The sequence below is a fragment of the Setaria italica genome, chromosome V (assembly GCF_000263155.2).
Source record: "Setaria italica strain Yugu1 chromosome V, Setaria_italica_v2.0, whole genome shotgun sequence".
Lineage (NCBI taxonomy): Eukaryota > Viridiplantae > Streptophyta > Magnoliopsida > Poales > Poaceae > Setaria > Setaria italica.
Window position 1 is genome coordinate 40,417,148 of NC_028454.1, and position 23,269 is coordinate 40,440,416.

At 46.1% G+C, this 23,269-nt stretch overlaps 3 protein-coding genes and 1 long non-coding RNA gene across 6 annotated transcripts; all 4 read left to right on the plus strand.

Annotated features, from left to right (window-relative positions):
- The first annotated feature begins 922 nt into the window (after positions 1-922).
- On the plus strand, positions 923-3,240 carry LOC101786745. The gene is made up of 4 exons (XR_002677947.1): positions 923-1,395; positions 1,462-1,646; positions 1,726-1,887; positions 2,966-3,240. It is a non-coding gene; the product is annotated as an uncharacterized LOC101786745 (long non-coding RNA).
- Positions 3,241-4,653: 1,413 nt separating this feature from the next.
- Positions 4,654-8,359, plus strand: LOC101752601 (cinnamoyl-CoA reductase 1). The gene is made up of 7 exons (XM_004970374.3): positions 4,654-5,453; positions 6,359-6,779; positions 6,872-7,044; positions 7,148-7,336; positions 7,577-7,739; positions 7,837-8,023; positions 8,102-8,359. Exons 2-7 carry the CDS (start codon positions 6,653-6,655, stop codon positions 8,241-8,243), a joined length of 981 nt encoding a protein of 326 aa, XP_004970431.1. The 5' UTR covers positions 4,654-5,453; positions 6,359-6,652; the 3' UTR covers positions 8,244-8,359.
- Positions 8,360-8,851: 492 nt separating this feature from the next.
- On the plus strand, positions 8,852-11,898 carry LOC101753283 (gamma-interferon-inducible lysosomal thiol reductase). Of its 3 annotated transcripts, XM_004970376.3 has the most exons (6): positions 8,858-9,330; positions 9,892-9,957; positions 10,243-10,383; positions 10,502-10,594; positions 10,682-10,798; positions 11,189-11,898. In XM_004970376.3, the coding sequence occupies exons 1-6, from the start codon at positions 9,082-9,084 to the stop codon at positions 11,249-11,251; spliced, it is 729 nt and encodes a 242-aa protein (XP_004970433.1). In that variant the 5' UTR covers positions 8,858-9,081; the 3' UTR covers positions 11,252-11,898. The 3 variants fall into 3 exon arrangements, with proteins under 3 accessions (XP_012701629.1, XP_004970433.1, XP_012701628.1); XM_012846175.2 differs by lacking the exon at positions 11,189-11,898 and having other exon boundaries at positions 8,852-9,330; positions 10,502-10,589; positions 10,682-10,820; XM_012846174.3 differs by lacking the exon at positions 11,189-11,898 and having other exon boundaries at positions 8,861-9,330; positions 10,682-11,039.
- Positions 11,899-13,510: 1,612 nt separating this feature from the next.
- On the plus strand, positions 13,511-19,078 carry LOC101753697 (probable methyltransferase PMT23). Its single transcript, XM_004970377.3, has 8 exons — positions 13,511-14,465; positions 15,223-15,372; positions 15,646-15,916; positions 16,066-16,176; positions 16,739-16,910; positions 17,131-17,391; positions 18,148-18,342; positions 18,455-19,078. Exons 1-8 carry the CDS (start codon positions 13,713-13,715, stop codon positions 18,657-18,659), a joined length of 2,118 nt encoding a protein of 705 aa, XP_004970434.2. The 5' UTR covers positions 13,511-13,712; the 3' UTR covers positions 18,660-19,078.
- Positions 19,079-23,269: the final 4,191 nt, after the last annotated feature.

The window sequence follows — 23,269 nt, forward strand, 5'->3', positions numbered from 1 at the left end:
AACCCGTCTGGGCCGGGAGCCTTGTCATTTGGGAGTGACTTCACCGTGCTCCAGACTTCAGCTTCAGAGAAAGGGCGATCAAGCTGATGGAGATCAATTGGCTGAATATTCAGAGCGGCGAGGTTGATGAGCTCGGTTCTGTCAGAGGTGGTGCCCAGGATGCTGTTGAAGTGCTGAAACAACATTGTCTCCTTATCTTCTTGCATGACAGCCGTGTATTCCCCGAGCTGCAGCCTAGTGATGAACTTTTTCTTAGCGCGATGGCCGGCTTGCATATGGAAAAGACGTGTGTTGGTGTCCCTATCACGAAGATATGTGATGCGTGAGCGGAGTCTGATCATGGTCCTTTCCAGGGAAGAAAGGCCTAAGCTCTTGAGTTTGAGCTCTTTCCTTAACCGATGTTCCTCCAAGGTGAGCTGCCTCTCCTCCTGTGCTTTGTCCAACCAGTGAACGATAGTTTTGGCCACTAGCAATTGCAGCTTGATTTATCCTACGTTCCTTTGGCTCCAGCTTTGGAGTTCCTTGGCGGTGTTTCTGAGCATGGCGTCTAAACGTGTGAAGGGGTCAGTGACGAGCTCAGAACATGTCCAGCCTTTCCGCAAAGCTTCCTCGAAGCCGGGCATCTTGATCCACCAGTTCTCAAAATGGAACCGATGTTTTGCACTGAAGTTTGCATTCGTTGCAAGGAGGAGCGGGCAGTGATCCGACATCCCTGACGCGAGCGCTTGCAAGAGGCAACCGGGGTAGTTTAGTTCCTAGTCCACCATTACTAAGATCCTGTCCAACTTTTCCAAGGTTGGGCAAGCTCTCTCATTACTCCAAGTATATCTTCGCCCGTGCAGGTATACGTCTTTGAGCTGAAGCTCGTTGACAAAACGTCTGACATAACACGCCAATGGCCCAACATGTCCCTCGTGCGCGTTTGTTTATGCCAGCGACACCGACCGGTGCGAATTCAACAGCAGCAGGCAGACGATCCAAGCCGTAGTGCTACCGACGAGATGGCGTCGGACGGGGACAGCGGTGGTGCGGCGCCGGCGCGCCGAGACCTCGTCTGCGTGACGGGCGGCAGCGGCTTCGCCGGCTCGTGGCTCGTCCGCCTCCTCCTCGACCGCGGCTACACCGTCCACACCACCGTCAAGAACCTCGTGACGGATTTGTTTCCTCCCCTTTTCAGAGGATGAAGCTGAGACGAAGCACTTGCAGGCCCTGGGCGGCACGAACACGCGTCTCCAGCTGTTCCAGATGGACCTTTTGGACCCTGCTTCCGTCCGTCCAGCGGTTGAGGGCGCTCGCGGTGTCTTCCACCTGGCGTCCCCGTCCATACTGCAGGCAGAGGACCCAGAGGCAAATCTTCCTTCTGAATAATTAATCACCCCATCGACGCAAATCACAGTTCAGTATCCAGTTGCTCGAGTAGGTAATCCTTGTATTGGACTGCTGATGATTCTACTGTTGCAGAACGAGTTCCTGGAACCGGCGGTGAAGAGCACGCTCAACGTCTTGCGCGCCGTGAAAGATTGTGGGGTCGGCCACGTCGTCCTGATGTCGTCGCCGGCGGTCATGGTGCCGAACCCCAACTGGCCGGGGACAAGGTCGTAGACGAGGACTGCTGGGTCGACGTCGAGCTCCTCAAGAAAGTTCAGGTACATATTAAAACTAGCTCCTGTATTCTGATCTGTGCTATGGTTGAGGCTTGTGCTGATTTTATTCCGTGAGCTGCAGTTTTGGTATAGCGTATCTAAGACACTGGCAGAGAAGGCTGCATGGGACTTCGCTGCGAGGAGGGATTGTAGATGGCTGTGCTTAATCCAGGGATGGTACTGGGTCCAATATTAGCACCATCAGTTAACACCAGTCTTCAACTGCTTCTGCAACTTCTAGCAGGTCAGTCAGTTACATCATTAGACGCTAGGAGCCATGTGGTACTTTTATCTTCTGATGAATTTGGAGCTTTGCAACGAGTACGAAGTTTAGTCCAGGTCACATTGAATATTTGGAGGCTAATTAGGAAGACTAAATAAAGTTAATTATAAAACTAATTACAAAGACGGAGGCTAAACAACGAGACGAATCTATTAAATCTAATTAGGGAACATATCTAGTAGAAACCACACCCTTCATGAAAACCTGTGCAAACCACGTAAAAAAGTCATATAAATTCACCAATAAAATCACACGTATAGATAATATGATGATGAACAATCTTGTAAAATATCTTGTCCAAACTCGACTTCGTTTGTGAGATATAAAAATAACAAATACCAAGGCTGAAAGTTGTCCAAATGATTTATTAGAATCTTTTATTTTTATATCTCACAAACGAAGTTGAGTTTGGACAAGATATTTTACAAGGATGTGTATCATCATATATCATCTACATGTGTGATTTTTTTTGTGAATTTAGACGAATTTTTATTTTGGTTTGCACAGGTTTTCATGAAGGGTGTGGTTTCTACTGGATATGTTCCCATCTAATTAATCCATCATTAGCAAATGGTTACTGTAGCAGCACATTGTCAAATCATGGACTAATTAGGCTTAATAGATTCGTCTCGCCATTTAGCCTCCATCTGTGCAATAGGTTTTGTAAATAGTCTATATTTAATACTTCTAATTAATATCTAAACATTCGATGTGACTGGTACTAAAGTTTAGCCTGGGATCCAAACACCCCCTAAGAATGCAAATCAAACTACCTAGGCGAGAAACTTGATTTGGATGACATCTACATTGGCTGCGTCAATGCGAGGGACGTCGCACATTCTCTGATGGTGTTGTACGAGAACCCGTAAGCACAGGGACACCACTTGTGCTAGGAATCTATTGAACGCTTCGTCGATTTCACCAATAGCATTGCTGATCTTTACCCTGAACATCTGGTTCATAGGTGATACGTCTCTTAGAGCATCTTTTACGCGGACACAATGTTCCTCCTTCAGCTAATGTTTTTCTTTCACATCAGAATCCAGGAGGATAAACAAGGCTAGGTGGTGAGAGCAAAGGACCCCTCCAAGAAATTGATCGGTTTGAGTGTTCGTTTCACTCCATTCGACAAAACCATCAGAGACACTGTGGATTGCTTGAGGAGCAAGGACTTATCTAGCCTGTGAAGTGTGCTCTATATGGAACACTATTATACAACAGTTGCATAGCTCAAATAAACTGCTAGAGTGCAAATACATATCTCATATCTGGACGATGTTTTAGGTGTTTTTCATGTAATCCAACCTATTTTCCTATATCTAATTACCCGCCGTTCATTCATAAATTTAAGTTGACAATCTTTTTTCGTTTCGATCGTCGTTGAATGTATTGCGAAGATGGAAAGACTGTGTTAGCAACCAGATCAAGATAGCAGGGGATTTGGAGAGGATCGGGAGCAGGGGAAGAACCGGAGCAGAACGAGGAAGGATTAATTGGGGAATTGTTTTAGTTCTTACAATGCTTGCTCTCCTCCTCGCTCTGTCTCACTCTTATCTTTCGAGCTCGGCGACACACGCACGCCACCTTACATGGGCCGGTTCCATTCCGGGCCCGAGATGCGAACACTGGGAATAGTGGGCCGAGTAGAGCGACGAGGCCCATCTTCCTTCGCTGCTTGCTGAGCGGGAGAGGTACTGACAGACTGCGCCTTGCTGACCTGCTGCTGAGACATGAAAAACATGCTATGAGGAAATAAAAAGGTTGATGAACACGCATTCACATAAGAGGCCATTAGGTCCAGTAAGAAACAATGGGTCTCAAAAATATGAAATCATATTTGCTGATTTATCTTGAACCACTTTTATAATCACATACATTTGTTAGAGATTATAACTATATATTTTTTGAAAGCAAGACTATAACTATATTTAGATGCACTTGATAGGCATCCGCAGAGCCCGTTCGGTATTCACAGGGTCTATTTGGCTAGAGTTGGTGAGGACCAATGGTGGTCACCCTTGGATGATGAGTGATTGACAACGCTGTGTTAGTTTGATGTTGCTCTTGGCTTGTGATGTGCAGGTGTAGGATGCGACGTGACGGTCGACGGCATGCGGTGCAGGTTAAGCGAAAGGTTCATGCCGATGGACCAAGGACGGTGAAGGATGAACGTGAGTAGGCTTGGACCGATGGACCCGACGAGTCCGGGCGAAGTCACGAGCGGTCCACACGATGCACGGAATGGCGAGAGGGCATGATAGGATGGATACGGCGTTGGTCGAGTCAAGCTGTAGGCTTGGCGGAGGCCGGACACACGTCGACATTGTGGAGGTCGCGTGGCGGCCAAGCAGGTTTCCCGGTTTGGCCTCAAAACCGGGGGTGAGCCCGGTGCGGCCGGAACTTCGAGAAGGATGGCACGTGGCGTCATCACGAAGCTTGCGTCGAGACAAAGCAAAGTTGTGAAGGTGGCATGTCCGTCCGATGCGCGGATAAAAACTTGGACCAAAATGCTCCTACGTGGGTAGTTATCTTAGTTGTAGCTGTAGGGGTAGTATAGTCTTTCGTCCTGAACTATAAATAGGGATGAGGGCTGGTTATTTCAGCACCTCTTTGCTTAGCAACTCATTATCTATTTGCTTAGAGGCTAGTCATGTGCTTAAAGTGAGAGGAGAGAGGGAGATTAGAGGGTGATTACTCTTTTCTCTTAATTTCTTCATCTTTAGTGGGTGGATGAAAGGAGGAGGCTAGTCCTCATCTTGTATAGAAGATGTTCTCATGATTTAGCTTTGTTTGTTGTCTCAAATCGTGCTAAATCTTTAATTCCCGAGCGTTTTTCTTTTTCCCTATTTTCGGAGCTATTTTGGGGAATTTTCGTTCATCATGTTTGAGCCCGAATCTCGTGAGATTGGTTGAAGGGAAATGCTGGTAGGACCTTGGAGATCATCTTTGATATGATCCCCCTTCAAATCCCTCACGAATCTGGCTTGATTTTCAGTTTTTCCTAAATCGTGTTCTTGAGTTAGGATTTCGGTTTTTCTCTAAATCCGCGATGAATACTTGAGCGTTTTGAGATCTTTTTCGTGGATCTATTAGCCCTTGGGGTTGCGCATCTATGGCTCAAGTTTTATCTCGATTCATGAAGTTTTGAGGGAGTATTTTTAGTTTGAAGTTTGAGTCATGTTCTTGCTTGTTCTTGCAGTTCGTCTCTGTTTTTCTCTCTTGCAGGGCGTCGTCGATTCACAGAAGTTGAAGCACGTGTTCGCAAGACAGAGCGAGCGGGCCAGCTGCAGCGGCCTAGCAGGCAAACCGGCCCATCGACGAGCGGGCCACAAGCTCGCGCAGCAGGCGATGCAGGTCGTCAGCGGTCCAGGCGGGGAAGCTGCAGGAGCAGCCCACCAGTGCACGAGCCAGGCCAACAGCCCACGCGCATCAGCAGGCCGAGTGGCCCAAGTAGCAGTTTCAGTACGTGAAGCCCAACGTGCCAGCACCAGGAGACCTGTCCAAGCAGCGACAACATTCAGTAGCAGGTAACAGTAAGCTAGCAAGCAACAGAAGCTACAGGTTTCAATCATCAGATTGTGAACCATCGTTGTCTTCTTATGTGACTAATTCTCATGCAATCATTACTTGCTTGTCCTTAGTGCAATTTATCATCGGTGGTGATTGCTTGGTGCAGGGAATTAGTTAAGTTGTTTACTGTTAACCTTTGTTTGCATGTTCAGTCGATATACAGTAGCAGTACTTGCATCTGTTCTGTGACTCTTTAGTAATATCTATTGCTAACCATGTTTAATCTTTAGTCGTTCTTGCATGCTTGCTTAATTGAGTAATCAGTCAGTAGTGATCTTGCTTAATCTCTTTTGTGTAAACTTGATGGAGTAAATTCATGATAAGTTTCCGCTGTGATTTGTGCGTCTCTTATCGTTCCTAGGGTGAGCTTGTCACGAGTTGACTTGCGTCATCTTGGCGATCGAACGCACGGTGTGCTTTGGGGTTGCATTTGGGACATAGGTCTTGTTCTTGTTGAGAATTTTTATAGGCTCCCATTCACCCCCTCTGGTCGCCCTTTCGGTCCTTCAGTTGGACTACCTTGGCACAGTACAAGTGCTCAATGTCAATGATAATACTCTAAATCGATCCCCTAGCTGCTGCATCATCATCGAAGAAGAAAAAATCACTGAGAATGTTCCATTGCTTCAAAGTTTTAAATTGTGATCAAAGTGCAAATGGAGTCGCACATGAACTTGGCGGCAGGAGAGAGTTCTCATCTGATTTTGTTTTTAAAGGTGTTCCGTCCTACGCGTCCGTAGTTTTAGAATTTGATTGTAAATATGTTTGGTTAATTTAATATAAGCTCCCCTTAAAAAATATTTCGATAGAAAAATTACGGTCAAAGTTGCACCACAACGGAGAGTAACAATGGCGTTGGCAGGGCTCTTCGGAGAGGGAGGGAGGGAGAGCGCCTCAACCCTTTACGTGCAGCCGCATCGTTCCAGCCAAAGACTAAACGTGCCTCCGGTGCATTTTTCCATGTCGGACGTGCCATCACACCATCACCAACACGCTGGCTTGAACGTTTTTTAAGCAAGAATCGCCAGCCGGTTCTCCACTTCTCCTCTATAGTGCAAGGAGAGGAAGGAGGTCAGGAAGCAGGGCTTGCGCGTTTGTTCGTGGCTCTGTGCGTAGAGCTAGTGGCACACGGGCAGAGCACCAAGCCAACGACGGAATGGAGGGCGGCGCCGGTGGAGGCGGCCTCGTCTGCGTGACCGGCGGCAGCGGCTTCATCGGCTCGTGGCTCGTCCGCCTCCTCCTCGACCGCGGCTACACCGTCCACGCCACCGTCAGGAACCTCCGTTCGTAGCACATGCCCAAGTCAAATCTGCATGCGTGCGTGCATGGCTCGATACGAGATTTTCAAGCTATTGTTGGCTGATCCTTCTTGCAGAGGACGAGGGCGAGACGAGGCACCTGCGGGCACTGGATGGCTCGAGCGCGCGGCTCCGGCTGTTCCAGATGGACCTCCTCGACCCGGCCTCTTCCATGCGGCCGGCGATCGAGGGCGCCCGCGGCGTCTTCCACCTGGCGTCCCCTCTAGCACTGCAGACACGAGACCCGGAGGCAATTCTTCTCTTCCTCCGCACTTGATCATCATCCCGTGCTGTCGCAAGCAAAACCACACCTCTTTCGTGTTGTGAGTTTGTGACTCTGTTGCTGCTCGCAGAAGGAGCTCCTGGAGCCTGCGGTGAAGGGCACGCTCAGCGTCCTCCGCGCCGCCAAAGACTGCGGCGTCGCCCGCGTCGTGCTCATGTCGTCCAAGTCGGCCATGGTGCCGAATCCTTCCTGGCCTGCGGGTAAGGCGGTAGCAGAGGATGACTGCTGGGCCGACGTTGAGCTCCTCAAGAAACGTCAGGTGCAGAAGCATACAATGTTGCCACATCTTGATATTTTTTTGCACGTTAATGTTGGTAGTAAAGATAAAAGGGGGCAAAATTACGACTTAAATTTAAGTGGCGAATCATGCTTATCAGGTCAGAGTTGCACACAACAGTGGTAGATTTGTTCTCAATTTAAGCTGCTCTGGCGACTTTCATCAGCGTACATAGAGAGCACGTGTTTAGGACTTGCTGATTCATTTTCTTTGAGGGTGCAGCTTTGGTACAACGTCTCTAAAACACTAGCGGAGAAGGCCGCGTGGGAATTCACCGAAAAGGAGGGCCTGCAGTTGGTTGTGCTGAATCCAGGGACGACGCTGGGCCCATTTTTTACACCATCAGTCAACACCAGCCTCAATATTCTGCTGCAACTCCTGAAAGGTTCGTCACTTGATGAGCTGAAAATTTGCAATATAGTGAACAAATGGTACAGAGAGTTCTCTAACGGTGCAAAGCTTCAAACTAAGTAACTAACCAGGCCAGGAGCTTGAGTTGGACGCCGTCTACACGGGGTGGGTCGATGTCAGAGATGTTGCGCGATCTGCGATTGTGCTGTATGAGAACCCTTCTGCACAGGGACGCCATCTATGCTTGGCGTCCATGGAACGATTGGTTGACTTCACCGACAAACTTGCCGATATGTACCCTGAATTCCCAGTCCACAGGTGATCCACTTATGAGCACATCGTGTTTTCCATCATATTCAGTACTTTGTACTTAGCCAAATTTTGCTTCCATTTCAGAATCAAGGAGGACAAACAAGGTTGGTTGATGAGGACGAAGGACCCCTCCAAGAAGTTGATCGATTTGGGCGTTGGTTTCATCCCATTTGACCAGACCGTCAGGGAGACCGTGGATTGCTTCAGGAACAAAGGGCTCATCTAGCCTGCAAACATGTCCTATTGTATGCTTGGTTCAGAAAAGTGCTGTGCGACAGCTGAAACGGAATAAAATGCTAGAATTTGCATGGACTTACCCTCATGATAATCATACTCGATATATGGTTTCACTTGTCTCTTCTTAATATATTCTCTACCAGGGCTGAAAAGCGAAAGAGCAAGGAACCAGACATAAAAAAAAAAAAACACCAAGTAGGAAAGCTATAAAATGGAGCGGATAACAAAGAAGCAAAAAGCATTCACACCCGGTTAAAGAAAAGCGTGACGTGCAGATCTCAGATCTCTCTCGATTAGGCTCCATGCCTTTGTCATGTTTTTTTTTTGGCCCCCAGGAAAGAGCAGAGAATATCACCCCAGAACTAGGTGCTTCACCCTATGTTTCAATTTTTTTTAAAATAAAATAGTTCAATTACCAAAACCTGAATCTTCATCAGTCCTATTGCCAGATTGGGTAGAGAGAAGGAATAAATTCTGTCATCCATCATTAGCTATCTGCACCGTAGTTTCTTAAAAACAAAAAAAAAAGTCTGTGTTGGGACTTAAGGGCAGAGCAGCCTGCGATGGCAAAGGATCAAAGCTGGGTCACCTGATCCGAAGCAACAAGCAAGCAACACGCCTCAAAAACCTCCGTGCCGCGTAACCTGGGAAAAGGGATCATCGAACAAAATCTGCCTTGTTCCAGTGGATCAAGAGCATCGGCGGCATCTCCTCGTCCCGCTCCTTTCCCCTCCAAAGGAAAAGCATCTCTCTCGCGCAGATGCCATCATATTCCTAGCCTTCGACTAAACTAAAAGATAGCTGCGCCTTTTCTTTGCTCCATCGGCATGGCTTCCCCAACACTTGCTCTTCTTCTCCGCCTCGCCCCCCTCGTTCTGCTCTGCCTCTCACCGGCATGCGCCGCCGGGAGAGTAACGGTGTCGGTCTACTACGAGACGCTGTGCCCGTTCTGCTCCGCGTTCGTCGTGAACGACCTCGCCAGGATCTTCAACAACGGGGTCTCCTCCATTGCGGACCTCAGGCTAGTCCCATTCGGCAATGGGCGCGTCTCCGCCGATGGATCCATTACATGCCAGGTCAGTGTCTGCCATCGTTTCATTCTCTCTTTTGAATTGGGAACGTTTTTCAGGAAGTTCAAGCAAAATTTTGAGAGAATTGAAGTGCATCTAGTTCTTCTGATTTTAGTCTGCAGTTAGCTACTCGCATTCAGTTTGCCCATTGTTAAATGTAATGGGGAATATGATGCTTTCTGTGCTAGTATGGTTTCACATTATTAGGGCCAGTTTGGTAGGGTTTTTGCCGGTTCCATCTCCTCCCGACAAAACACTGTAGCAACATTGTGCCGACTCTGTTCACTGGAGCCGGTCTTCTCTCTCCTCTCCCTCCCTCTCACAGCTAAAAGAGGAGCCGGTGGAGCTACAAATTGTGGCTCTTTCAGCTCCAGCTCCTCTGACGCTACAGTACCACGTCAGTAGGAGGAGTCGGAGCACCTGAAGTCCGACCAAACTGGCCTAATTGAGCGTATGAAAATTCTGTTCACAAATTATGGGATCAGGACAGAGAGTGACGAACTATTTACCTTTGATGAACAGGATTCATTTTGCTCACTCCACAATTCCATTTTCTTTGTTTTGCAGCATGGAGAGGATGAGTGCCAACTCAACGCTATAGAAGCTTGTGTGATCAGGCTATGGCCTAATGCGGTATTGCCTATATCCATTAATCATGAATGCATCATTCTCTTAAAAAAAATGAGAGATGAAAATGGTTCTGAAATTTATTGGATACGGGCATTCTTAACACTTCTGTGTTCAGTGTCTACAGACCCGTACCACATACCGATAGTTCAATATCCTATTGTTATTTGTGCGAGGCATTGAATTTTCTGATACTTGCACAATGGGTCTGCCCTGATCTGTTCCCCAGAGAAAACGAGCTTACAAAAAATAATGAACAGACCGTTATAATATATATTTATCTGAATGCAGGAGCAGCATTTCCCTTTCATTCACTGCGTTGAGCATTTAGCACTGACAAGGAAATGGGACTCCTGGCAGTCTTGCTTTCAGGAAACTGGTCTGCCCTCTCAGCCTGTTATTGATTGCTACAACTCAGGATATGGCAGGCAGGTAGGGTGAATAGTTTCTGCACTTCCTGCTAGTACAAATTTACAGTATGCTGCAGAACATTCATATACATTCCTTGTGTATTCGCAATCTGATATGCAATCAACCTGGAATTACACAGCTTGAGATGCAATATGCTGCCGAGACAAATGCTCTTCAGCCTCCTCATCAGTTTGTGCCATGGGTGGTCGTTAACGGGAAACCGCTTGGTGAGGTAACCTGGACCTTTTTCTTTTCTTTTCTTTTCTAAGATGTAGTATTGTTACGCTTCTAGAAATCCAGTCTAATTTAGCATCTGCAGGATTACATGAACTTTGAGGCCTACATCTGCAGCGTTTACGATGGCAAACTTCCAGAGGTGTGCAAGGGGAAGCACCTAGCAATTGCCCAACACACGAAAGCGAGCGGAGGAGACAAGGTGTGCCCAGTTAGCAAAATTATCAGCTAATTTGCGTATGAGAGAAAAACTGAGAGCACGCACTTAGAATCTTGTTTCAAGCGGTTCTGCATATCTACTGCCCTGCTGGATCTTCTTGTATTTTTGAGTTAGTTTTTTGACAGAAAAAACATCTAGCTTCTGTTGGGACTTGAAAGGAAGGAATGCGACAGTGTTCATGCTTGATGCTTCCAGCATTTCAGAACAGCTTTGATAGCAGTGCTACGCGACTCATTTTCTGAGAATGCACAAGCCTTTAACACTAGCATTTTTCTTCCGAAGTTCGCACATTTTTTTGATTTTCGTCTGTTCAGCTTAAGATGAACATACCTGATTGGTTGGTACTTTGGTTTTCATGCTCCTATGATCCAGAGGAATCCGCATGAGGTGGCCATTGCACTTGCCGTTGGTATCGCCCTATGGTTCGGATTATGAAGCGCCGTCCCCTCAAGATCAAGTAGTCCAATTTTTCAGAAGCAGACAGATCACGGAGCTAGCCCAGTAGACGAACAGATACTAACAACATACTGTAAACAGGAACCTGCAAATTTCTTCTTCAACAACAGAGGCAGGCAAAGCACGTGGCTTCGATCTGCCTTTGTTCAACTGTAAAGATCAAAGTGATTCATTGGCCAAGATAAGATGCTTGCAGTCCTTTTGTACATAGCAGCTGAAACCGTAAGCAGCACGCACACAAGCTGGTGCAGATCAGTGCACGAGAGGCGCCGTTTCGGTGGGGGGAGTGGAGGCGCTCGTCGGCCCAGGACTGACGAGTAGGACGCCGCCGACCGTGAATCGCAGCTGCAGAAGATCGCCACGAGTAGAAGCGTAGGGCGTCTGACTCGAGGTTTTTCCCTCTGGAGAACGGAAGTCGGAGAAAGTTCTGTATCGGATGGTCATCTTGTTGCCTTGTTTGGCTGTGCGCCGGTGACTGCTCCTGGCCGTCGCTCCAGTAAACGAAAGCTAGTGCTCACCCGCATGGGCAAGTCTCAAAGAGACACTGCACGGTGCGTAGCCAAATCAGCACTGGACATGTTTAGAGTAATTACCATCCCGTATTCCCATAAATTCCATACTGATCACCGGTCAATCCGGAGTCCAGAACATGCTCCTCACTGAAACCGAGGGCCCCTCTGGATTCCCTTCGCGGCAGAGTTGTTGATTAGGGCCCTTGTACGTACGCTCGCTGCGCAAGAGGTTATTTTCACATTCCTTGGTTTTCCGTTGAGCGCCCGTGCTCGTATATAGAACATCTCTAAACTGAAGCATCGAAACCTTACGAAATATGGAGTTCTTTTTTGAACATATAAATTACGGAATTGCTAGCGTCCGAATGTCCGATAATTTTATTTTATCGGACGCTCCGTCGTAACATTGAAAAATAACTATCGAAACATCAAAAATCAACACTTCAACATCAAGGATTGCAACACCTTTACGTGCATGAAACATCCCGAATTGCTTCGTGCAACAGTCAAAATAGCCACATTGCAACAACAACAAAAAAATATCTCTTACAACATTGCAACAACGAAAGAAGAAGAGACGAAACAAAGAAAATAACTATATGCAACATCATGAACAAGTTGGTGCAACACCCGATTGTTGGCAAGTCAGACTGTTGCAAAACAGATGAAACATCAAAAGCTACCGTTGCAACATCCAAAAATAACTATTGCAACACCATGAGGTACCTATTGCAACATTCAGATCCACGACAACCAGCCTGCCGCCGAAGGTCGTCCACCATGGCCGCCACCTGATCCTTCCCCGCTCGGATCTCGCCGGGGTCGGGGAGAGGGCCACCAGATCCGGGGCGTTGGGTGCTCCCGGTTGGTTGAGGACGCCGGAGTGGGGGGAGGGGCGCCGCCAGGGTGGGGGACGAGGTTCCCGGAGTGGAGGAGCGCGCCGCCGTCGGGGTGGACGAGGAGGACGCCGTGGTGGGGGAGCGTGCCGCCGTTGGGGTGGGGGACGAGGCCACCGGGGTGCGGGACGAGCCTGCCGGGGTTGGGGAGTGTGCTGCCGTTGGGATGGATGAAGAATACATCGGGATGGAAGGTTGAAGAAGAAAAGGGATGGGGAAGAAAAAAACAGTAGCGCTTGCAACATCCAAGAATCCCTACTGCAACATCGTGAGATACCTATTGCAACATGGCCGCCGCCCGATCCTTCCCCACTCGGATCTCGCCGGGGTCAAGGAGAGGGCCACCGGATCCGGGGGCGTTGGGCGCCCCCGATGGGTGAGGACGCCGGGGTGGGCGAGGAGGACGCCGGGGTGGGGACGAGGTCACCGGGGTGGGGGAGCGCGCCGCCACCGAGGTGGGCGAAGAGGATGCCCGAGTGGGGGAGCGGGTGGGGGACGAGGCCGCCGGGTGGGGGAGCGTGCCGCCGCCGGGGTGGACGAGGAGGACGCCGGGGTGGAAGGTTGAAGAAGAAAGGTCACGGGAGTGGGATGGGGAAGGAAAAGAAGGGTGGAAATGGATAGATAGGAAGTGCCAGATATTTTTGGAGCAGAATGTCCGACGCGTCCGGACTCTCGTACTGTAGCATTACCGTATAAATTAGGACCATTTGTGGTACGTGCCATTGTTCACTAGTACAGTAGTAACCCTCGTTTTGTCAGTTTCATAGATGGACCGTGCCATTGTCCGCTAAAGATCTGTATAAGATCGTAAGGTAAAAAGAAAATACGGCAAGTCAAATTTGTACTGTAAGAAAAACATGCAAAAGCAGTGTTTGTGACGAAAATAAAGGCCGGACTTGCCACAAGGACAGTCAAGCATCAACATGCAAAAGCAGAAAAAAAAATTAAAGAAAAGGAAAACAGTCTCAGTTCTTCTGAATACTGAACTAAACAAATCGCTGACGAAACAAGCATTCCCAGACCACAGGAGGAATGGCGATCTCCTCCGCCCTCTCCTTCGTCTCCGATCGCAAGCGCCCAATCGCCGTCGCGGTCATCCTCTTCATCGTCCTATCTTCTCTGTTCCTCCTCTTCAGCCCCGCGCCTTCGGCGCTCCCCTTCTTCTCCTCCCCCTCCTCCCACCTCTCCTCCTCTGAGACCTCAATTCCCATCTCCTCCAACGCATCTCCACCCGAAGCCCCAACCTCTGTTGCCTCCAACGGGATCAGCAGCAGCACTTCCTCCGCTCCCGTTCCCGTCTCTGCTAACGCATCTCCGCCCATAGCCGGAACCGCCATCGCGTCCGACGGGGTCGGCAGCAGCACCGCCGACCCGCCTCGGCCAGACGCCATCGCCGCTGCCGGGGACGCTGAGCCCGACGTGCCCGAACCAGATCGCGGCACGCCCCCTGCCGCGGCTGAAGCGAGTGGATCGGCAGGCGACAATGAGACAACCGCGGGAGTCTCGGGCGAGCGAGATGGGGAGGGGCAAGGCGGCGGCGGCGGCGGCGGCGCCGTGGAGGAGCCGGTGGAGCTGCTGTCGTGGGAGCTCTGCGAGGTGGGGAAGGGGGTGGTGGCCGCGGACTACATCCCCTGCCTCGACAACGTGAAGGCGATCAAGGCGCTCAAGTCGCTGCGGCACATGGAGCACCGGGAGCGGCACTGCCCGGAGCCGAGGCCGAGGTGCCTCGTGCCGCTGCCTGACAGGTACCGGCGTCCGGTGCCGTGGCCGCTCAGCCGTGACATGGTGAGGACGCTCGCTATTCTTCGGTAAGCGAGGAAGCGGTTTCTACTGCCGTTTGTTTATTCCCAAATGGTTGAGGCCATGTTTAGTTACTCCCAACTTCCAACTTTGACACTATGCAAAAAGAAGATTCCCCATCACATCAAACTTGCGGTACATGCATGGAGTACTAAATGTAGATGAAATTAAAAAGTAATTGCACAGTTTTGTTGTACTTTGCGAGACGAATCTTTTGAGCCTAATTAGTCAATATTTGGACAATAATTCACAAATACAAACGAAACGCTACAGTGTGCTACAGTGCTGTAACAGTAATTTGGCACCTCCCAAATTCGCCAACTAAACAAGGCCTGAGTAGTAGTAGTGGCAGCGGTAATTTAATATGCTCTGATTAGGATGCATTTTTGTATTATGTGTCCGCCGGTGCCTCGATTGTAAGATCCCAGTGAGCACATGTTTTAACGTTCTGGAAACTGAATAGTTGACAGAAACGTCTGTAAAGGGTAGTAAAGAACTCTGTCAGACATTCTAGATCTTGGATGCATCCTTATTGAGCTATACATAAAGTGTGTTGCAGGTTGGGAACTTTGTGCATCCATGTGGTATGTGGTAATATATACTGATGCAAAACTTTTGTTTATCCATTTAATGCTCAAATTTTGAATGTAGCTAGTTTAAGCTTCATGTTTACCTTGGTTGAAGTTGAACAATCAGTAAAGTATACCATTGCTGATTATTACATTTCACTTGCTAATTTCAGATTTGGTATAACAATGTTCCTCACCCAAAGCTAGTGGAATACAAAAAGGACCAGAACTGGGTCAGGAAGTCTGGTAACTACTTTGTTTTCCCCGGAGGTGGGACTCAATTTAAAAATGGTGTGGCCGCATACATTCGATTTATTGAACAGGTAGATATTACTTCTGCTCCTTATGTAATTCTGAGCTATGTCCGATCATATATTCATGCATTTGATCCTACTTTCCCGACAGTTGTTCAGTATATTATTGGTATGTTCGTAATATCGGCTTTGAAGACCCAGTGAGTCAAAAGAAAAGGCGTACTTGCATTCTTTGGATAATCATCGCAACATGGAAAATTTTATCACTTAAATATGACCAATACATTGTTCTCCCTTGTTTTGTCTGTAAAAACTCACAACTTGCCGTTATTGTTTTTATAGATTTTGCCCAACATTCAATGGGGAGTCCATACAAGAACTGTCCTGGATGTTGGATGTGGTGTTGCCAGCTTTGGTGGATACTTGCTTGACAGGAATGTAATTACCATGTCTTTGGCACCCAAAGATGAGCATGAAGCTCAGATACAGTTTGCACTGGAGCGTGGAATTCCTGCATTTTTGGCAGTGATTGGAACACAAAAGCTTCCCTTCCCTGATAATTCATTTGATGTGATCCACTGTGCAAGGTGTAGGGTCCACTGGTATGCTGATGGCAAGTACTTTGGAACACTGTTACATTTTCTTGTAGTTCTTCTCTCTATTCTATTCAATAAAAAATAGTTCGCTTATTTTGTGCACTATTTTAATGTAATGTATGTGATATGCATGCATTTTTAACGCTATTCTACTTGGGGTGTACAGGTGGAAAACCATTGTTGGAGCTCAATAGAGTACTTAGGCCTGGAGGATATTACATTTGGTCTGCAACTCCTGTCTATCGCAAAGACCAAAGAGATGTAGATGACTGGAATGGTTTGTGACAGCGATCTTTCACCTCATATTTTTTTTCTTCGAACACAAATTGTCAACATAGAATTAGTAGGTCAAACAAATTATGTACCTTTGTGAATAGCAAGTGTTATTTAGGCTTCATCTGCAAGGGTGTTTTGCTTTTCGAATCTGGTGCCCCAAATATTAGCACCATAAAAGAGTAGATTTCTAGTTTCATTTCGCATCTAGTCATGTCAGTGTGCAATATACCGTACCAAATAAGAACATGAATTAAAAAAAGTATGAGAAATGCAGTTGCTATGTCAGTTACTTCAATCCATCAATTAGTCCATTAAGAAATTATATTCATTTTTCTTAATGGTCGGTTGTCATATATTTGTATATGACTTGTGCTAAATGGTCTTCTTACAAACTGAAATTGTTTTCCACTACAGGTTAATAAAATAGGTTTGCATTGGTACCTTGTTTGTTTCTTATTCAGTCTGCAGAATCCTGTTTATTGGCAAACCTATATCATATAATTAGGCAGACAGCAATCTCTTATTACTGATTGGATTTGTGTTCCATTGTTGTAACTTGGCAGCGATGGTTTCTCTGACCAAATCGATCTGCTGGAGGACAGTGGTAAGATCTCGGGATATCAATAAGATTGGAGTTGTTATATACCAAAAATCGATATCAAATTCATGCTACCTTAAGAGAAAAAATAACGAACCGCCTATGTGCTCCGAGACTGATGGATCACGTTCTCCTTGGTACATTTTCTTGCTGCCCTTTTCTTTCTTCTGTTGTGAGTGTTGTTCACTGGTGATTTGTTCCAGAGTCTAGGATCTCTTTACCTGGGCAATGGATGCATCAGTGGTCAAGGCACTTGTGCCATCTTGGGTCTTGGCTACTGATGCATCAGCTTCAGGGGAGTTTATGCTATGATGTTTATTCATGCCTTATATATTATCTTGTATTTTTCCCTTTCAGGTACACACCTCTTGATAGTTGCCTCTTTCCTGCTGTTTCAAGTTCGGGTGGAGAAAATAGCTGGCCCATTTCATGGCCTGAAAGACTTACTATGAAGCATTCAACTACATCTAACAACTCTTCCATCCAGTTTTCTCAAGAAAGAGTCGATTCTGATACAGACCATTGGAAGGACCTTGTTTCAGAAGTATATCTCAATGAATTTGCAGTTAATTGGTCTAGCGTTCGCAATGTTATGGACATGAATGCTGGTTTTGGAGGGTAAGCAAAAACTGATTTGAGCTCTTTATGCGATTTAAGGTAGAAATAATCGACTGGGTAAGCTGTATCGACAATGTCATTTCAAATTTCTAACTTTCACTTCTGCTTGATTCCTATGAATTTATTACCCGTTAATTTTACTGAATCTGTTAGACTATTACCTCAGACGTGTCAGACAATCAGAATTGCTAATTTGTTAAGCTACTGGTACTGTGTTTTTTCACCCTTTTATTAGCTGTTATTTTTTTTTTATTTTGCTCTTGTTGAAGTTAGCGTGTATTTTTCAGCAGCTTATGCCATGCTTGACAAAATGCTTAGAAAGAACACGCTTTGTTCTATCATCTTCAACCCCCCTCCAATCAAACAAAAAATAGGGGCCATCCCATCCCTCTAACCAAACACAGATAGTCCATCCCATCCCAAAAAACAGGGTCGGTCCCATGCCATCCCACCTTGTTGCCAAACCAAACCCACCCTAATGGAACACAGTGTACACAGTTGCTCTTTATAAGATTTCAGCCCGGGAGTTCTTTTTCTACTCCTGGACTGAGAGTTGGGAGGGTACCTTATTAAAATCAAGTATCCAACTTTATTGAGAGGACATATGATCTGCCTGCATGATTCTTATGGTTTATATATTGTTATTACATTTAGCTTCAAGGTTTATTTTCAGATATTCTTCTTTTCTTATAAGTAGTGATAAACTAAGTACATCATTTGTGTGAGAGACATTGATCAAAATTGTTCCCTTAACAGATTTGCAGCATCACTTATTCATCAACCATTGTGGGTTATGAATGTTGTACCTGTTGATCAGCCAGATACATTGCCCATCATTTTTAACAGAGGTTTGATTGGGGTATATCATGACTGGTGTGAATCTTTCAATACATACCCACGGACTTACGATCTTCTTCACATGAGTTATCTCCTAGGGCCCCTTACAAGAAGGTAAGCAAGCTTGTCTGTTGATTGTTGAAAAACTCTCGCTGTTAAGATTCTGGCATCCTCTTGTATTACAACTTTATAGCAAGCAAGCTTTACATTTGTTTTTGTACTTTAGGTGCCATATCATTGAAGTAGCAGCAGAAATTGACAGGATACTTAGACCTGGTAGATGGTTTGTGCTGCAAGACACTATAGAAGTGATAAGAAAGATGGAGCCTGTTCTTCGTTCTCTGCATTATAGGACTACAATTGTCAAACAGCAATTTCTTGTTGCCGCCAAGGGCTTCTGGCGCCCTGGCAGTACAGGTTCTCAGTCATGATGATTCCGCTTCCATGCCAGATGGTGCCAAGGACTCGTGGGTACACCCAAAGTTGTGTTGATTCTTCTGATTTCTATTACATTGATTCTTCTCATAGTATAGATATAGATGGTTAGAGGACACGCTGTAGCCCCATATCAAGGTGAGTTTCAGAGTTCCATATTTCCCCAATTTGTTTTACTATTTTTTTATTTTTTTTACCATCTGAATTTACGTTTGGCCATCTGAATCAGTTAGTGGCTTAGTGCTAGCAAATATGTCAGGTGGATTGTAGAAGATTTTTTGGGGGTTATATTTAGCTTTAAATTTCAACGATATGACATCAGTACTTTTTTATATTTAGCTACAAAAGTCTTGCCTTCTGCAAAATAACAAAGTATGGGGCTATGGGCTTCGAATTATTTCTCCTCGTTCATTTATTTTCTCGTCCCATTGTCTATAAATTGCATATCCTGTTGTGTATAAGCTGCATGGAATATATGACTAGCTGCAGTTAAGCCATTCGAGGTTAAATTATCTGGTTGGGATTCAGCATCGCTGATCTTTTACCTATGGAGCTTTCTTTTGTAGATATATTCTACTAACAATGGGTCTGAAATGGTATGGATCGGACACAACGTTACTTTGATACTGAAAAGCCAATGGTATTCCATTTGAGATGCTGGTGGTGGGCGGTTATGTGCAAGATAACCTCCTCCCCCTGTCCCTTGGATGAGCATCCTGTGACCTTGATTGAAAGTTTTCAAGGTTGCACAGTGTTTCTGGTTTGTACCAGATATGTTCTCATTACGGTTTGCCCTTGCCCTGTAGCTAATTCGTCCTCTAATCCCTGAGCCATGCTGTACCTTTCTTCTGCTTGTGTTCAATCTCGATCGTTCTATGCCATGAGTCGCTCCATCACAGCACATTCAGGGCGTGGATCCGCTACTGGGCATTTTGGTGAAAATGTTGGTGGCATCATTTCTCTGGCATGGATGCCATTGCCGTTGGGCGAGCACGGAGCAAGCCGTGAGGAGGACAGAACTGGATGCTTTGTCGGCAGGCTTGTCCGCGTTGGGGTTTGCTCGAAAACATGTGGTTCTTTGCCAACCGCTTATATGTCCGGATATGCATCGTGGGCGAGCGCGCGTGGAAACCACGGCACAAGCATCGTTTGACACTGTTAAGATGCTTGCGGCATGTTGCCCTCAGCAGGATGTGGCGCCAACTGTCGGCTCACTGCCCTGGCAGTTCCGGCAGCGAGCGCCGGCCGGTGTGGCATGTGGCCAGGGTCCGTGGAATGGCATGGCGGTGGCAGGCGCGGCGGGAGATGGCCGGTGAGGATATCCACCATGTGCATCAGTCATTTCCACGCCGTTCTGCGATGACGCGGGCCCCAGCCATAGGAGGAGCAAGAGAACTTTTCACTGGGGGCCACGATGAGACTTTGGGCTCACGATGAACACCAATTTAGCTAGAGGGCACTTGGTTCACTCGATGACTCGACACCATTCCACCATGCTGAATCCTCCTATGCGGCGCAGCCCAAACTCTCGCTCTTGCTGCTGTTCATGGACAATCCCCCGCTGCCGGCTGGCCTACCTCAAGCCTCGTAGAAATCGGTGGTGAGTGAGCAACTGACTATACTGAGCATAGAGGTCGATGGTTGAGTACTTGAGAGTACATTTGCCATGATCTCATCTGAACCAATGGCCTGCACCTGAAGCGAGATTGAGAAGTTCCCTTTGCGGTTGCGGCCGCGCCGCACACGACGACTCCTGCGTCCTGTCGATCGGTGCCTGCCCCTGCCCTTCACGAGCTGATTCCTGGTGATGAAAGCGGAAAGCCACACACACGACGCGGCCAGGGGCCCTTTGGCCATGATTTCCACCGGGCCCGGCAGCGGGGGTAAAATCACCTGCAAGGCAGTGATCAGGCTCAGGCCAATCGGCCGGCCTGGTACGCGCGCTCGAACGCGTCCGCACAGCACGTAGACGGTTATGTACATCCCAGCTATAGCTCCATTTCGTGGGAAAAAAATATTCCAGCAGCTTAGAGCTCACCAGCTGATCCCTACCTATTTCATTCTAGCTAGGCCGCTAGGGCTAGCTGAAGCACGTAGTACATCAACGTGCATGCATATAAGCGTGATGCCAATACGTCATGTCGGGGCGTGGCAGAGCTCTTGCTTCATAGAGTACTCCCGGTCTCCTCCTGCGGCCGTGCGGCGCACTAGCATGCATGTAGCTCCGCTTTGTTGCTACCAGTCGGCACTCCCACTGTAGCACAGTACATGCTGAGGTCTGTCACACACATGCGTTCCAGCTGTAGCGAGGGAGTACTACAAAGGACCCTGACCAAATAAGCCAATGGCTTGAAACCATGACCCTTGAACAAGTCAATGCCACGGTATGAATTAACAAAAGAAAGAAAGAAAAGAAAATGTCACGGTATGTTGTGTGTGAAGCTAGAGGGAACAAATGACTGAATGAAATCCGAGGACGCATCCTATATAGTTCTAATTATTCCTACACAAATAACTGTATCTACTACAAACTTTATAAAATGGTTATATTTGAACAACAATGACTTTAATTTGTATCAAGATGATTTACCCTAATCACACGTAATCCTATTTATAGTTTTATAGTTACATAGACTAGCTTTGTAAGTTTATATGTAGCTTTCGACTTGATAATGCGCAAATCGACTTCGCACGCATGCAAGTTTCATTATTTGTCATATCTTGGACTTTGAATTGCTTGAAACTTTTATTTTTATTTATGTATATGCTCAATAATAATTAGCACAGTGGGTACTTGAGCATCTACAATAACAGTAGTGATATACTATAGAAGCATTATTTCAAGTTTGATTTGTCATTGAGTACGTGTTAAAAGCAACACTTAACTAAGTTGATTGAAATAGCATAATATAAGAAGCCTATTCATATGCCTCGGAAATTATTTCAAGCTGGCATGCGTGTAACGCGAGGAAAGAGATGGATATGATTATGCATGCTTCAACAAAATTATTCCAGCCACTTTTCTTATTAGAGAGAGCAAAATATTCCTACGTACGCACTTGTGCTCCTTTTCTCTGATGCTTACATCTTTTCTATAAACCATTTGTCTGCTAACGCTCATATATATTCCTCTAGCTCTGTAGGCTTAAAGTGATCCGTACATGCTTGCTGTGAAGCAGCTAGCCACGGAATGCGAGTAAAATAATGAGAAATCGAAAATATCTCAACCTGCCCCCACTTTTATTCTTCAGATATTGAGTGCCCGGACGGTGTGTGGTGCACTAAAGGAAGCATCATGCTACCTAATTACAAAGTTTGCTCACATTTTGTACTAATGGTTATCTTATAATAAATATATGTTTCTAGTACTATGGTAGGAAAATATTTCGACTTTCTTGCATTAAGTTCAGCATGTTTAATTTTGAACTGCATATAGTACGCACCATATATCGCATCTAATAACGAGGTTTTCCAAGATGGCTAGAATTCATCGAGATGTCACAAAAATAAATTATTGGGCCATTAGGATGCAAATCCATTAAGGTTTCCTGCTGGCATTACTTTTCGATGTTACCTTGGCCATGGTTATGGAGGAGAGTGACTATGGCAGGCACTCTGTAGACTGCATCAATATATTATGGGGGATTGGAGGACTAGGGTTTGGACAGGTACGGTGAAAACACGAATTGTGCTGTTTTAGTATACATATTTTTCATATATTTTCCTTAATAAGCCATTTCACGCCGATTTATATTCTGTGTGCATCGTTAGACAATCTCGAACCGTATTGGGGATAGTCAGATACAATTGATAGTGATCGTATGTTGTCAAGGATAATTTTTGTGGGCCATGAACTATGCTTTTCAAGACTAAAATTCGAAGACTGCAAATTAATGAACACGACCACTTGTTTAACTGCATTTATTAATGTTTAAGTAGTTGAACAGTGCAGTTCTTGTCATAATCTTATGTTGTTCCCACATTATATAGAGTCAAACAAATTGGTCAAGTATTTGTCAAACAGATTTGTCCCATGCATTGAACTGATGGAGGACGAAGAACCACATGACCATCTGTCAAGCAGATTTCCATGTATAATTGAATGCAAGTGTTTTCAGTGGGACCAAATACAACTACAAAAAATTATTATATATATAGTTGCTTCTTTACACACTCCGTGATCATAAAAGTAAAGGCTGCATAAATTGAACAATAAAGTGTCGTATGCACATAAGGCTGGTGAATAGAACACAGGCTGTCCATATAATAAATTTATTCAGGAATATTAAACACACATATGTGTGCTATGGTTATCTCCTAAATGAATCCTTTGACCCAAAAAAAAATGGAGGTGCTTGTTGATTATTAGAGGCAAATAAAAACGATCATAAAATAAGGTTGCTTGCAAAATCAGCAGAAGCACACCTAACTTCTGATCTTACAAATATTCAATAATTTTTTTGTGTGCTGATACTAATTCCTGAGTCGGGTGAAGCTGTCATTAAAATTCTAGTAAAATCTAAAGCTAGTCACCTCATTCTCTTCTACCTGAAGAATCTTCGCTAAAAGAACATATCAACATCAACTGGTTGTATATATTGCATAC

What these genes read in the sequence shown, in the direction of transcription:
- LOC101752601 (XM_004970374.3), top strand. Translation starts at nt 6,653, where the DNA reads ATGGAGGGCGGCGCCGGTGGAGGCGGCCTCGTCTGCGTGACCGGCGGC. An exon ending in AGCTCCTCAAGAAACGTCAG is followed by an intron (nt 7,337 to 7,576) that starts GTGCAGAAGCAT and finishes TTGAGGGTGCAG; the next exon opens with CTTTGGTACAACGTCTCTAA. An exon ending in TCTGCTGCAACTCCTGAAAG is followed by an intron (nt 7,740 to 7,836) that starts GTTCGTCACTTG and finishes GTAACTAACCAG; the next exon opens with GCCAGGAGCTTGAGTTGGAC.
- LOC101753283 (XM_004970376.3), top strand. Translation starts at nt 9,082, where the DNA reads ATGGCTTCCCCAACACTTGCTCTTCTTCTCCGCCTCGCCCCCCTCGTT. An exon ending in ACGGGAAACCGCTTGGTGAG is followed by an intron (nt 10,595 to 10,681) that starts GTAACCTGGACC and finishes TAGCATCTGCAG; the next exon opens with GATTACATGAACTTTGAGGC. An exon ending in AAGCGAGCGGAGGAGACAAG is followed by an intron (nt 10,799 to 11,188) that starts GTGTGCCCAGTT and finishes CCTATGATCCAG; the next exon opens with AGGAATCCGCATGAGGTGGC.
- LOC101753697 (XM_004970377.3), top strand. Translation starts at nt 13,713, where the DNA reads ATGGCGATCTCCTCCGCCCTCTCCTTCGTCTCCGATCGCAAGCGCCCA. An exon ending in ACATTCGATTTATTGAACAG is followed by an intron (nt 15,373 to 15,645) that starts GTAGATATTACT and finishes TTGTTTTTATAG; the next exon opens with ATTTTGCCCAACATTCAATG. An exon ending in GATGGATCACGTTCTCCTTG is followed by an intron (nt 16,911 to 17,130) that starts GTACATTTTCTT and finishes TTTCCCTTTCAG; the next exon opens with GTACACACCTCTTGATAGTT.